The 14,966-nt window shown below is 49.4% G+C and overlaps 1 protein-coding gene across 3 annotated transcripts in view; it reads right to left on the bottom strand.

Annotated features, from left to right (window-relative positions):
- The window catches only part of LOC109296345 (patatin-like phospholipase domain-containing protein 2), a 73,910-nt gene extending 72,095 nt beyond the window's left edge, over positions 1-1,815 (bottom strand). For all 3 annotated transcript variants that reach the window (XM_019515746.1, XM_019515748.1, XM_019515747.1), the window contains exon 1: positions 1,583-1,815. In XM_019515746.1, the coding sequence (XP_019371291.1) occupies positions 1,583-1,769 (187 nt within the window). In that variant the 5' untranslated portion in view covers positions 1,770-1,815. The remainder of the gene's footprint in view (positions 1-1,582) is intronic.
- Positions 1,816-14,966: the final 13,151 nt, after the last annotated feature.

Below are 14,966 nucleotides of genomic sequence, written 5' to 3'. Positions count from 1 at the left end.
CAGCCAGAACAAAAGAACAAATAAGGAACTACTTAGAGAAGTCAGATGATTTTAGCTTGGCAGGGCCAACTGGGACATAACCTCTCTGCGAACTTGTAGAGGGTAGGTGAAGTCCCAGATGTTTGAGAAAAGGGCAAATATAGTGCCCATCTTTAAGAAAGGAAAGAAGGAGGATCCTAGGAATTAGTCAGCCTAGCCTCAATATCCAGAAAGATCACAGAGCAGGTCCTCAAGGAATCCACTGTGAATCATCCAGAAAACAAGGTCATCAGGAACAAGCAGAACAAGATCAAGTCATGCCTAATCAACCTGATTTCTTTCTACGATGAGATGACAAGCTGAGAGCAGTGGATGTGATATAACTTGACTTCAGTAAGGTCTCCAACACTACCTCCTACAACATTCTCATTAACAAGCAAAGGAAATACAGGCTAGACAAAAATACGGTACAAGGTGGATACATAACTGGTTGGATCACCATGCTCAACAAGCAGCCATCAGTGGCTCAATGTCTAGTTGGGAGGAGGTAGAAAATAAGGTCCCCATTAATCATTTGGATTATGGGACTGAGTGCATGCTTAACAAATTTTTGAATGACACCAAGCTGAATGGGACTGCAGGACACCTAGAGGGTGGGGCTAGGATCCCAAATGACCCAGCTATAAGGGAAAAATCATCCACAATCAATCAGATGAGATCCAGCCAGGACAAGTGCAAAGTCCTGCAACTGGGATAGAATAATTGCATACATAAACAGATTGGGGAGTGACCAGCTAGGCTGCAATAGTGCAGAGAAGGCCCCCAGGAGTTACAATAAGCTGAATATGAGCCAATACTGTGCTCGTTGCAAAAGAATCCAGTAACATACTGGGTTGCATGAACAGCCAATCAAGGGAAGCAATTCTTCCATTCTAGTCAGCACCGGTTAGGCCTCCACCTGGAGCACCGTGTCTAATTTTGGGCCCCACGCTTCAGAGACGTGGACAAGTTGGAAAGAGCCCAGTGCAGAGCCACAAAAATGCTTAGAGCCTGGAAGGCAAAACTTGGGGACATGAATGACATGTGCCACCAGAGACTGGGGGGGCATGGCGACCGCCTGCAGGTGGCAGTGAGCAGGGAGCTCCCACAAGGGTGTTGGTGGTGGGGGGTGGTGAGTACCGACCAGCAGTTGGCGACCACCCACAGATACCGCTGGCAGTTCGAGTTCCAGAGAGGATGGAGACCACGTTTCTACCTGTTCCAAAGAGAATGGAGAACACGTTTCTCCATGGCAACAGGGGACAGGACAAGCAGCAAGGAAAAAGCTGTAAAACCAGGCCATTTACATCCAACCCTGGCTTCTCCTCCATGAACCCCTGAGCCACCAGGCTCGGAGCCTAGTGCAGAAGAGCCCATAAAAGCCAACTCAAGCCCTCTCCCAGTTGTGAACACACAGGCACAGGCGAGGCTTCAATGAAAGCGCCTGCAGGGCCCCCGACAGCCCTTGCGGACTAGGGTGGAAGCGGAGAAGGATCAGGTCCCCTGCACTGGAGCCCCCAGCCCGGCGCGGGGTCCCAGAGGGGCCGGCCTAGGGGAGACGCACCGAGGGAGCCACCGCCCACCAGGACGGCGCCGGTGAGGGCCCCGGCCGAAGCGCCGTAGATGCAGCGGGCGTCACGGAGGATGCGCGGGGCCCGCTCCTGCAAGCAGGTGGCCGCCCCGATGTGGTAAACGCCCAGGAAGCCGCAGCCCGCGAAGGACACGCTCCAGCCGCACTCGTCGTCCAGCATCCCGTCGCCGAGCGCGCGAAGCCAGCAACCCGGCAACAGCGAAGGCGCCGCTGCAACTGGCGCAGACTGGGAGCGCGCGGCGCCTCTCAGGTAGCCGCAAGCATCCGGGAGCGTGGCAGAGCGTCCCTCCCCCCACCAACACTGTGATGGCACCAGTAGCTTCCGCCAATCGTCAGCGACATGCAAATCAGCACCGCGAACGGTGGGGGAGGGTGAGGGAGGAGTGCGCATGCGGGTTGCGGGGGAATGCCCGACCGACAGAGGCAGCCAAGATAGCGGCGAGATGTATGCTGACCGTCTGCTTCCGCCCCGAGCCGTGGACATATATACACACTGCTGCATTCATACACACGCACGCACGCACTGCTACATTCTCACGTGCTTTGCATTCGCACACATACTGTTGCATACATATATGCTCTGCATTCACATGCACGCTGCTGCATATACGTGCTCTTCATTCACACTCATTCTGCTCCATATACACACACCGCTGTGTACACACATGCACTCTGCTGCATACACGCAGGCGAAATGAGACTGGGAATGCCTCTGTACCCAATACATTCTGTGGTGAGGGATTAGTTAGGATGTTTTTAAAAGCTGAATTGTGACTGGGAGGAAAAACCACCTGGACCCCATTTAAGAAAGGAGAGCATTTCACCACAATTCTGGAGGTAGAGAAAGGACAAGATTTGTATGTGGCAAGTCACTCATTATTACTTACTGCTGCCAGCAGTGGTGCTCAGCTCCTCAGCCTCACAGGCCTGTTAAGTGGCATGGGGCCAAGTCTGGGCCACATCACCTGTAGGGTTGGCACTGGATTAGATGCCCAGATCAGGCACCAGATTGGGCCTGGCACCATTCAGGCCCAGCCCCACACGCCTGGATTGGGACCCACACAAATTTGTGAATCCATGGGGAGCCCAGCAAGCCTGGTGACACAGCTCCACCTCTTCTGCCAAGGGTTTTCAGGGTGTATGGGCAACTTATTCAAAACCAGCTCTTTCACTGTTGGTTGGTTCTTCCTTCTCAGAGAAGACAGGAGAGAGATTGTTTTATCCTATATGAAAGCTGGGTAGAAGGAATGGACCTGGAATGTATTCCGTCCCATAAGACAAATATATTTCTTATTTTAATTTATCTGCTCCTTGGTTTGAGTAAAAGGCTCAGACTGAACCCACTAAAGGGATTTGCCTTACCTCTTTTTGGTTGGATGGTGAGATGCAATACCATCCTATTATTATAAAAGTATAAAAACAGAAAATATTTAATGTATGTGTCATCCCCCACCAATTACATAACTGGAAAAAAAAAACTTTGTTTTACACCCCGTTCTGTGTATTAATGCAAACCTGTCCCTTAACCATTCCTTCTTGTCTGTTCCCCTTCATACAGAAAAGGCACAACTTCATTTACAATGCTCTTGCTTTCCAGTCTGATACCGTTTCCTCAGTCTGTTGCAATATAACACAAAACAGTCTTAATTATTCTTAAATAATAATCACCAGTCTGTCTGCTTCCATGCACTTTTGGCCTGCTCTTCCCCTAAGCTTGCAGTCTCTGGCATAATATGAGTGTAGTTCATTGAGGGCCTAGTCCCAGGCATTCTGTAACTCAACTGAAAATTTTAAAAAGGCAGCAGGTTTCTGGTCTTCCATAAGTCAATCCAAAAGCTACTTAGTCATTTGAAAGCAAAACCAGTCTGTTGCCTTGCCCTTTGGCCATACAGTCTAGTGGCCTTGGTTAAAGTCTTTGCTCCTGTTACTTTACAGATAAAGGTTCACACTCTGTCCCACAGTTCTTTTGCAAAGCTACACTCCCAGGAGACATGCTGCTCCATTTCTTCCTCCTTGCATCTTATTCTCGGAAATCTGGGAGACCAAACCAGCCACCAACTAGTGCCTTGCTTTTACGGATAGTACATGGCATGAAATGTGCATGTTGTGGCACCATCCCCTTGTCCTGTACCCCCTCCCATACACCATGTGAATTCCCTTTGCTCATGATTCCTCATTCTTTGCTTGAATCAGGATTATAATGATCTTGTTGCTAGACCAAAGTTCTCGATTCTCTTGGATACAAGAGGAGGTTGCCATGCCCACAGCACCAACAGTAACAAATAACCCATGCACCACTGTTGTACAGCACAGGCTCAACAAGAAAGCTAACAGTGAAATTCTCAACTGAAGCCAGGACTACAATAACCTCTCCCCCCTCAGAGAGAAAAGCCATACAATCCCTAATATCCAATCCATAATATCCAACCGGTTTGAAATAGTAAGCAAACCAGTGAACAACAGTGGAGCATTATTATAATCATCTTCAGCTTTCAAAACTAAATCAATGAGGCCAACAAACAATTCTATGATACCAAATACAGGTTGCCCTCGCTTTATGCTGTACATTTGTTCCTGGAAAATGGAGCATAACTCAAATTCACATAAAGGGAGCTTAATTTACAATATAACAAATAGGGATATGTTCCAAGACACTGACTGTACTGACCCCCTTGACTGTATTGACATGGCGTTGCGCTGCTCCCGAGGGAGGTGCAGCTCCAGAAGCAGGACACCAGCTGTTCTGAGCTGCAGACGCTGCTGCCAGGCAGCTTCACAGCTCACAGCTGACAGGACTTGACCAGACTGGGCTGCAGAGGCCAGCACTACAGCCCAGCCCAGGAGCCACCACTTGGCTCAGCCCCCACATATAATTTTTTCTTCCTCTGCCTATGGAATCACTCCCACTGGACTGCACAATGCAGCTGACTGTGGGCTTCCACCACACCAATTGCATAAGAGTAAATTTACCTCACATAAAACAAATACATTATCAAATCATTCCCACACCAGTGATGCATGTTACCAGCATGTACTCTAACATTCTACACCACAAAGGGCTAGCTGCCTGCCTGAAATACCTTTAAGAACACAGATTTACAACATGTTGCACAAATCATTCACTTCATCCTCACCCACAACCAGTGGTGGATTAAGATTTACTGGGGCCCTGGGCAAACAGAAAATTAAAGCCCCCCCCACCAAGCAAGGGCAGGTTCTCTCTGTGCTTGCCGGAGGGCTGTGGCTGGGCCCACCTGGATTCCTAGGCATGTCTGGGGTGAACCAGGGGGTGCGAGTGCCATTGAAGTGAAGGCAGCTCCAGCCCCAACCCATCCCCTCCCCCTAGTGGGTGTTGCATAGTTGGAGCTGTCGTCCCCCAGCGCCATGGAATGGGCTTGGGCCAGGGCCAGCTTGTGGGGGCAGGGGAGAGGCGGGGATGAGCTCCACCCCCCGCTGCCCACCCGCCTCTCTGCTGGCCTGGACAGGGTGGGACGAGGCTGTCCCATCCTGTCCCAATGGCACTGGTGCTTGCCACCCACAGATGGCAGGGAGTGGGAGTGGGGCTGCCCATGGGGCCTCCTGGCAGCAGATGGTCCCAGGAAACCACCACTACCTGCAGGAAGCCCTGTGCCTAACCCTAGTCTCTGGCCCTGGCTCAGCTAGAGAGGAGGAAGTGTGTGCTGCCCGCCCCATATGCCTACAGCCAGGATGCCCTCCTGGGCAATGCTGCTCCTGGCACCCCAGTGAACCCCTGATTGGCAGAGGCCCCTGGGCCTAGGCCATGGGCGACAAGTGCCTCCTGAGTTGGAAGGGGCACTTGCCCCCCTGCCCCCCCCAGAATACAGTCAGCGACTGGAGGGGGCAGTCCCCCTGCAGCCAATCCCACAGGCTGAGGTGGTGGGGGGTCCCCACGGCCAATCCTGCTGACTTGCAACTGGCAGTGGCACAGTGCTGGCACTTCCAGGCACACCACTGGTACTTCCAAGTCAACAGTATCGGCCATGGAAGGACTGCTTCTCCTGGGGCACTCTCTAGCCAGTGCTCACCTGCCCCACCTGCCCAGGAATGCTGTTGTCAGGGGGTGCACCAGCACTCTCAGGGGGTGCATGTGCACCCCCTATGCATCACCACTGGCCTGGCGTTAATCCACGCCTACCCACAACAACTTCAGTTTCAACAATTGGCACTTCCTCCAAACCATGGGCACATCTATGGGCACAAAGATGGCCCCAAACTCTTCATGAGCAACTGGAGGAGGAATTTCTAGAAAAAAAATACACCATCAAATCTGCACTGTACCCATGTTACATAGATGATATTTTCATTATCTGCACTGAGCATCATCCCAAGCATACCAAAAAAGCTATAATCTACAGTCAGGCCCTCAGATACTACCACATCTGCTCTGAAGAGAACACTTGTTATACCCACCTTAAAATCCCATGGGGCTCCCCACAGGTGTGTGGTGAGACCCACAGGCCATGACTCTATACACTAGATTGGGCACACAGGCAGCATGAGACCTAATTCAGTGTTTGGAGCCAGATAGAGGCAGTGCAGGCCCCAATACCAGGATGTGGGGCTGGGCGGAAGAAACACAGGGCCCCAAAGCCTGATCCCAGCATGCAGGATGGAGCAGAGGCAGTGTTAGGCCCTGGGGCCCAATCCCAGCAAGTGGGACTGGACATAAGGGCAGAGGACTCTGATCCCAGCATGTAGGACCAGGAGGAGGTGGAATAGGTCCCCAGCCCCCTGATCCCAGCACGTAGAGCTGGATGCCCCAGAGCCCAATCCATAAGCATGTCTTATGTGCATCAAGCTAACAGTTCAAAATTAGTGCCAGTTCTGAAGTCTGGTTTTTACTCTCTGCATTTTTTGGTTACATTTTGGTTTTCTCTTCTGCCCCTGTGACTCCTAGGTACCACTCAAACCTTTGTCTGAAGACCCTCCAGTTCTCTTCTATATTCCCTGATAGTAGAAGGTTGCAACACTTCTATGACCAACATCATCAATATTTGTATAACATGCTGCACAAATCCACTTCATGAACAGCGCGAGCCCCTAGTGGCTGGGGGGACACGGCGGTGGCAGGAGCGTGACGATGGGAGTGCAGCAGCAAGTGCAGAGCTCCTGCAGATGCTGCCAGCACTGTTGGCAGGGGTGCATTGCCACACTCGGGGTGCATGTGCACCTGCGTGCATGCCCTATGCATCGCCCATGATCCACTTCATCCTCATCCACAGCCAGTAGCAAGTATAGTCCTTAGACCATCACTGTGCAGAAAGATCATAAATGCGCAGACTATAACTGCAGAAAGATCATCTAAGTGACCCTTGTCCTTCCATGTGGCTGCAACTTCCTTTTCAGTTTGGAACTCAAATCCTTTCAAGTTCTGTCTCATTTGCAACTCCTGACCTGTGTGATCCCCCAGTTCAATAAATACAAGCATACATGACTGAGAAGAACTAAACAATGAACTTTATTGAGGAGCAGTAAGCAGCCTCTGCAGACCCACATCCCTTAACTAATTAGCTAGCTAAGGGACTATGTATGTCCCAATTCCCAACTTCTGTGATCTTCTGTTAGGGGGTATAGCAGGAGGCTTAATGCTCTTGTTACTTTAAGAGAAGGCAGGCTGTGCGAAAACCAACCTGCAGGTGTGATGGGGCATTTAGGAGCCACATGACCTAAAGGGGCTGGACAAGCAGAATAAAAGCAGGGCTTGAGCTGGGCAGGCAGTCTAGGCCCAGAGAACCGTAGAGAGATGAGCTCCGAAGCAGCAGGGCTATAGCAAGGCTCCAGACTGATACCGACCTGGGTTAAGCAAAACCAGTGGTTTAGGGATTGAGACTGTAGGGGCAGTTGAGGTTTCAACTAGCCCAGAAGCGGGGCCAGGGCCCACTGGATAGGGGCCAAGGCCAAGAAGCAGGGCCACAGCCAGGGTCACAGATCTGTAGCCTGTGAGAAGCAAGAACCAGGGTCACGGACCCACAGCCTGTGAGGGGCAAAAACAAGTAGGGCCAGGAAGCCTATAGCCTGGGAGGTCTCGACTGGCCTAGGAGTGGGGTCAAGGCCCCAGTTTGGTGTCCAAAGGTTGAGAAGGGGTCATAGCCAGAGACTGCCAGGGCCCAGGAACTCAGAGATCTCACCTGGCCTAGGAAGAGGGGTCAAAAGTTAAGGAGGGCCACAGCCAGAGACTGATAGAGGCAGAGACCCACAGCTCAAAGGAGGGTAGAGACAGGCTAGGGGCCCAGTGCCTCTAAAAGGTGGGAACAGGGTCAGGGACCTATGGCAGTGCCTGGGAGTAGCTAAGATGGGCAAAGTGCCTGGGTGTGGGTAGAAAGAGAAAGAGGCCTGAGCCCAGCAGGGGCAAAGGATGCAGGCGTAAGCTAGTGAGTGAGGGATTCGTAACATCTATGAGGCTTGGGCATGGCTATAAGGGGAGAAGATGAGGCCATGTAATTAGCCCTTAAGGTGATGAGCAGCGACACTTTGATTCTTCAGTGTGAGGCCTTGCCTGGGGAGCCCTGGAGCAGCCTCTCTTCTTATAAAGACATAATTACAGCAAGGCATGGCAGGAAAGTTGAAGGGGAGACTGGCTCCAAAGAAAGCAGAGGTGACAAGGGTTAAGGGGGGCAGGGAGTGCCTAGGGACTTCATGGCCACCCCTGGGGAAGACCCCATGACAGGGAGCATTACTAAATTATAGCTTCTATCACTACAGAAGGGACCTCAGGATGTCATCTAGTCCAATGCCTGACTCAAGGCAGGATCATCCCTGACTAAACCATCCCAGTCAAGCATTTGTGTAGCCTGCTTAATAGGTTAGCCAGGGAGAGATAATTCATGTCCTTGTAATTTCTGCAGGGGTAATATATTTTCTACAACATGGTGGATTTATGTTTGTTTACCCAACGTCCGTCATCCCATCCTCCCAATACACCATTTTAAAACTTCCCTAAGGTACAGGAAGTTTGGAATGAGGACAGGTGATGAACACCATGCAGACAACACTCATATCTAGCACTGGCTCAGATATCCAATCTCTGCTTCCCAATCTCAGCATACACATGCATCTGTACACAGCCACACACACAGGTACATCATTTTGTAGCTTTGATTTGGGCCCATAAGAGTAAGACTATTTTAAGCATCCTTTATTAAAAGCACCAAAGACAAGTTATTCCACCATTTTCAGGTGTTCTACAACAGGTTAGCTAGCTCTGGCACAAAGGAACAATACTACTTTTGTCCCTAGGAAGATTAGTTCCTGGAAAAAAACCCAATGTAGTATGGAAATATATTCAGTCTTTGCATGGCTTATCTAACCCTTTATTGTTTCTCCCAGTGTCAGCATGTACTAGAAGTTTTTTGTTTATTTAAAAAGAAAAAAACACCACAATTCATCCTGTTTTTAGTTTGCCCAAGCAGAACTACTCAGAGAGCTCAGTACAGTTCCCTCAACTTGCATGAAATTTAAGATAACTAATCATGCAGCATGCACAAAAGCTTTCAATCAATCGTCAGGGTTATGTCTTCCGGGTAGAGCTTAAGGACAAATTCTGGTGCCCTTATTCAGACAAGTCTGGCTTATTTCCCAGCAGAGAGTCCACAGAGTTGCTTTGTCCCTGTCCACAAAGCAACAGAAACAGTGAAAAGCCATTTGACTTTTCTTCCTAGCTTCACCTTCACCCCAGTATTCTTAGTAAGTAAGCTGTTACTAAGACAAACCCTATTTTCCCTGGCTGCTCCAAAAAGCCTATAAGAATTTACCGGGATAAGAACTGCAACATTTAAATTCATCCCTGACACAAAAAAGGAGATTTGTATTGCTTATTTATTTTTACTGAAGAGTCCATGTAAATTTTTCAGACTTCTTTGGAACTCAAAGAGCATTTTATTTATCTTTACAATGAGTCACATTCCTATTTTTCCTAGTGAGTAAATCTCAGGTTAAATGCATGGAGTTTAGTGCATTTGAAGAGTCAGACCACCATGAGACCAGCAGGATAACAGCTACAAGGTCAGGATTTTTGGTCATGACTAACTCACAGAAGGCAAAGCATGATTTCTCCTGATGTACCCTCATAGGTTACTTAAGAGTAACTATCTCAATTTTTTTTCACATTTGCCTCCAATCATGGCAAAGCTTTGTTATCCAGGCAAATATACCAAGGACTACATTGCAGCCTCTTTGGCCGTATCCAGATGAGCGTGGGTATGCACTATGTGGTGCCACAGACCCATCTGTGGCACCACATAGCAGCTTGGGGAACACCTGAATGTGCAGTATTTTGCAGCATGGGGCAGGGGTTTTGACTCCGGGAGATCCTGGGGTGAAAAAAAAAAAAACTACATGCAGAAAAAAAAGCGGGGCAGTGCATGTGGCAGCAGTATGCCCTGCCCAAAACTGGAACCTGGCCAGCCGGAGCCACACTCTGGCTGCCAGCAGGCTCCCAGCTGCAGGAGTACCACAGCTGCCCTCAGGTAAAAGCTGCTGGAACCAGCACAGTTGCTGGCCCCAGCCTCACCTGCCCTACCTGGGGTAACCTGCCATGTGCCAGAGCACACATGGCACAGGCATTCCCCATGGACAAGGATCAGTGGCAAAAGGTGTGCCACTGCTTCTTGTCCCCAGGGAAACAAATGTCCACATTCGTGTGGACACAGCCTTTGTGAGTATAGGAAGCAAGTCAAAGCAAAGGAAGTATCATGGCCATCCTCATTTATAGAGGCAAAAGTCTTCAGCCTCCTAACTCCCAAATCAGTAGAAATTAAGTGCCTAAATACCTTTGAGAAACTAGGCCTAAATGAGGGCCTTGTTGCATGATAATTTTGGGCAGCTCCTGGAGCTCTTAACCCCTGGACTGTCCACACATCAACACCTGAAACTAGTTTTAAATGCTTATTAGGCATCTCAAAGTGGTGCCACTCCAGAGCAGAATTTGTGCTACCAGCTTACATTGCACTAAGGTGTAGCCACTCTAGGCCACACCTTCATGTAAACACCCCACCTGGTCCCCTGGCCCAGATTGAGCCTCTTGCCCTCCCACCCACCCCAGATCCCTGATGACTGCCCCCCTGCCTGCTTTCTTATGGCTGCCTGTGCTGTCTGTCCCCAGGGGAATAGGCAGGGAAGGGTTAACCTGCCTGCCCAGCCACCACCCCTGCCTCTCTCTGAGGTAGGTAGCCAAAGAAGAGCAGCAACCACAGTGGGGCAGGGGCAGCCTGGGGTGGCAGCCAGGCAAGCAGGTTAACCCTTCCCTGCCTGCTCCCCTGGGACAGACAGACAGTGCAGACAGCCACAAGCAGGGGAGGGACAAAGGAGAACCCCAAGGGGCAGGGAGGAGCCCCTTTCAGTCCTCCAGGCCCCTGCAGGCCTGAATGTATGACTGCTCCAAACTCAAGCTAGCACTAACACCCATCAACATTGAGCAGTTCACAGTGCAATGAGTGACAATGTCCTAACTTGCCCGCTGACATGAAAAAAGGCTTTGTCAGAGCAAAGAAATGAACCCAGGTCACTTAGGCCCTGCTTTAGTGCCTAATTCAACCCCAGCATTCTTCTCCCTTTCCTGTACCCCAGACAAATTGGTCCAAAAATTAGAATAAAATCCTCATCAACAGATACTGGGGTGGCCAGTCAAGCCAGTAATATGCTATTCAGTGATCCAGATGTCTGTGTGAATACTTACTTTCCTTTTGCTTAGAGGCACCAAACATTTCTTTTGAATGCTAAATTTTAGAGAAAATTCCCCAGATCCCACTCCTATCCCTCTTCCCCTCCAGTTTCCATGCAAACTGGAATACTGGCTCCCAGTGTCAATACAAAAGAATCCTAGATGCATCTACATAAGATGCTAAAAGTGCAGCAAACTAATTCTACTGTGCATTAGCATGTTATGATGAAAGCCATGCTAATGAGCAGTACAATTAGTCTACTGCACATTAGCATCACTTAAAATGTGTGTGCTGGTGCTACTGTGCAGTAGCACCAATTACCACACATTAAGTTAGTCCCTGTTATTAGAAGTACTAAACTTAATATACCATAATTATGACACATTAATGCACATGTAGACGTGCCCCCTGTGTTCTATCCAGTACTCTCAGTACATATCAACCTCCTGCTACACCCCAGGTTGGAAGCCCTCTGAAGACAGGAAAGAAAGTAACTCAAATGGAACTCTACCTTAAGGCATTTTGTTGCCATTAAAACTATTCTCCAGCTACAAAAAGCCTCTTTCCTATTGTCATGCTGCTACTTGCTGTGCGTGAGGACCGGAGATAAAGTTTTCGGGACTTTTAGCGGACGGTGGGGTTGTGCAAGTCCGGCTTGCACGTTGTTGCGATTAAACAATTGACAAGGAGCGGGTAGGGTGATGAAAAATCGAAGGGTTTCAATTACTTACAGCAGCAGCCGCGGGAGAGAGAAGACAGAATCAGATGAGAAGAATAAAACCAGCAGTACGTGCTGACATGTCACGGTGATAACAACCAGCATCCGGCAGTTGCTAATCGCGGACAGGAGGCGGAAGCTAGATGATCAGGCTAGCGTCCCTTGTAATAACGGAGCGGGTAACGAACGACCTCGCTCGGGTATGGCTAGGCGCTCCCTTATATTACCTAGGTGACGCACGTGCTGATGAGCGGTAAGTTCGCCCTATCACCTGTCTGATTTTTCAAAAAGTGTGCGCTGCAACTTTCCCCTCCTTGGTCCCGTGACATGAAAGGCGGGGACTCCCGCCATCTTGTCGCCTCGCACACTAACGCGGTTATAATAGGGACACATGCCCCCTTGCGCGAGGCAGCAAGATGCTCTAAATTATGGTACCATACTCATCTTCAGGGTACGGCTCTTGTACGGCCGAACTCATAGTTGCTTTGTCACTGGGTAAGCGGGTGTACACAAATGCAGATAAACATACTAATCACAACTTTAGCCACTGCAATAGAAAACAGAATATACAACATATTATAAACGCCAACAGAACAAATGGTTAAGGCTGTAACCGCTAGGCGCTTTAAGTGACCGAGTCCGAACACGTTGAGCCAGGTAAACATCCAGTCAAAGTTAGAACCAAGATTGCGGGCTTGGTGCATAAGGTTGAGGGCAACATCAATTCCTTGCAGGACGTCGGTGAGATTGAAGCTAGCTGGGGTAAAATGCAAACAGCATTGTAGTTGACTGTCACTTTTGGACGGAGAAGAGCCATTGTAGATGTCATTTGGGGTGGTGCAAAGGCCGCCTTCTGTGACTAACAGATAGTCTAACACGAGGCAGTTAAAGTAAACGGCTTGTTGAAGCTCGTTGATCGCTTGTTCCGTTTTTTCAAAACCCATTTTTGTTGAATTGCCAAAGGCCTCGAAGGCTTGGTTAAGATACACAAGTTTGGTTAACACAAGGAGGTTACTGACTGAAGGGAATATAGTGCCTACCTGTTCAAGGTGGGACATTTGATCCCATGCGCTGCGTTTTCCACAGCCAGTCTGTGGTCGTTGGAAAAAAGGTGACTCGTGGTAAAGTATAAACTGTTTCATGTTGAGGGCAGTGGTGACTAACATCCATGTATAGTCGAGATCTGGCTGGATGTCTAAAAAGGCACGAGAAGTGTTAAGATTAAGCCCTACCCATCCCGGCGGTAAGGCATCTTTTGGGGAACGACTATTACAGGGAGCAGTTGCTGGAGAATTGGAACAATTGTGGAGAATTAGCTTTGGAGCGTGCGCACACACTTGCCCGAAAGCCGCTGGGCTAAAGTTTGATGGAACATACATGACTACATCGGTAGTAGTCGGGTAGTTGCACTGCGCTGCTGCTGCTTTACAGGCCGAGCCTAAGGTTTGAAGGCCTGCTGGAAGGGAAACGACTTTTCTGAAATAGGGAGTGCTTATAAGTTGGGAAACCCATGCGGTGTGGTGGCAACTGCTATTATTAAAGGTTGGCCACCACATAAAAATTGCTTGCTGCATGGAGATGTTACATAACAGTAGTCAGTCTATGGCAGTACCATTTTTTAGCCACACTATGGGGGCTACTGGGTTTGTTAAATTAATAGGATTTAGGGAAATGCCATCGACCGTGCTGGGACGCCCCAACAGGCAACTAGGAAAATTGGCCCAGGATGCGAATTCGACGGAATTATTAAAAGTAAATGGGGTAAATGAAAGGCCTAACTGCTGAACACTGGGGACTCGATCAGTACATGCAACGAAGGTGCCATTTTATTGCATATCATTTACGCAATTGCAGGACACAATAGCTAATGTCATCAGAAAGGAATTTTCTCACAAGTCATTGCTCAGAACCTGCAACAAGATAGCATGTTAATAACAATTAACAAGACCTACACAACAAGCTAAGATTTACAGCAATTTTGGGTCGCGTAGGCTTAGCCAATTATGGTGTGTTAATATGCGAGTACGAGGACCTTCACACCAATATGTATTAGGCTAAGTGACGGGTTGCAATACGGTGGCTTCAAGGGGGGGCTGATGGATGGGGACCCTGAGGGATCATGAGCCATACAAGATCGCCTGCTGCATAAACGGGTTTCCACAGTGCAGGGGATGTGGGGGCTCGAGAATCCCAGTGCGGTTTGTCAGAGTTAAGATTAGCTAAGCCTTGGGGTAAGTGTCGCTCCCATCCTTTGTAATTGCCGTTTCCCGCAGTTAGAAGGGCTCGTTTTAAGAGACCTATAGCTCTTTCTACAACTCCATTGCTCTCTAGGTGACATTGAAGATGCGTGTGGAGTGTAATATTCCATGCCACGGCAAACTGGGTTAGTAACTTGCTAGTGAAGGGGAGTCCTCTGTCCGCTTGCAATTCGACAGGTTCACTCTACCACTAAATTATCCGTTGAAGTGCATCTTGCACATCTTTCACTGTTGTGCATTTAAGAGGAACACAGGCCACGTTGCGAGTTCCTAAGTCGATGGCGATTACCCCTTTTGGATGGGATTTTGCTCCCGGTAGAGGGCCGATGAGATCGATTTGCCAGGTTTTACCGGGACGGAAATGGATGGAGGCAAGAGCCCCTCTTTCGTGGCGTCTTGTGCTGCCTGTCAAGCCAGCAAGCCTACTAGCACATCTCCAGGTGGCGGTGACCCACTGATTGGCTCGTGCTTCGGCTGGGTTGCCCCCTAGTCTTTGCCATCAGCGAGATGTTCTATCAGCACCAGGGTGACCCCAGAACTCGTGTAACCACTGAACAAGGTGGTCCGACGAGGAGGCGGTAGGTGTGGAGACACTGGCCGTTGCCGTCTGGAGCTTGGCATTGAGGTTCGCATGGACCGGCTCTCTCAGGGCGGTGCGACCAAGTATGTTTTATTAAGGGGGGTGGGGGGGTGAAGACTAT

This window comes from Gavialis gangeticus, unplaced genomic scaffold (assembly GCF_001723915.1).
Source record: "Gavialis gangeticus isolate Ggan-Ray unplaced genomic scaffold, GavGan_comp1, whole genome shotgun sequence".
In the NCBI taxonomy this organism is placed as follows: Eukaryota; Metazoa; Chordata; order Crocodylia; family Gavialidae; genus Gavialis; species Gavialis gangeticus.
Note: the sequence above shows the minus strand (reverse complement) of the source record. Positions and strands in the feature narration are given on the sequence as shown.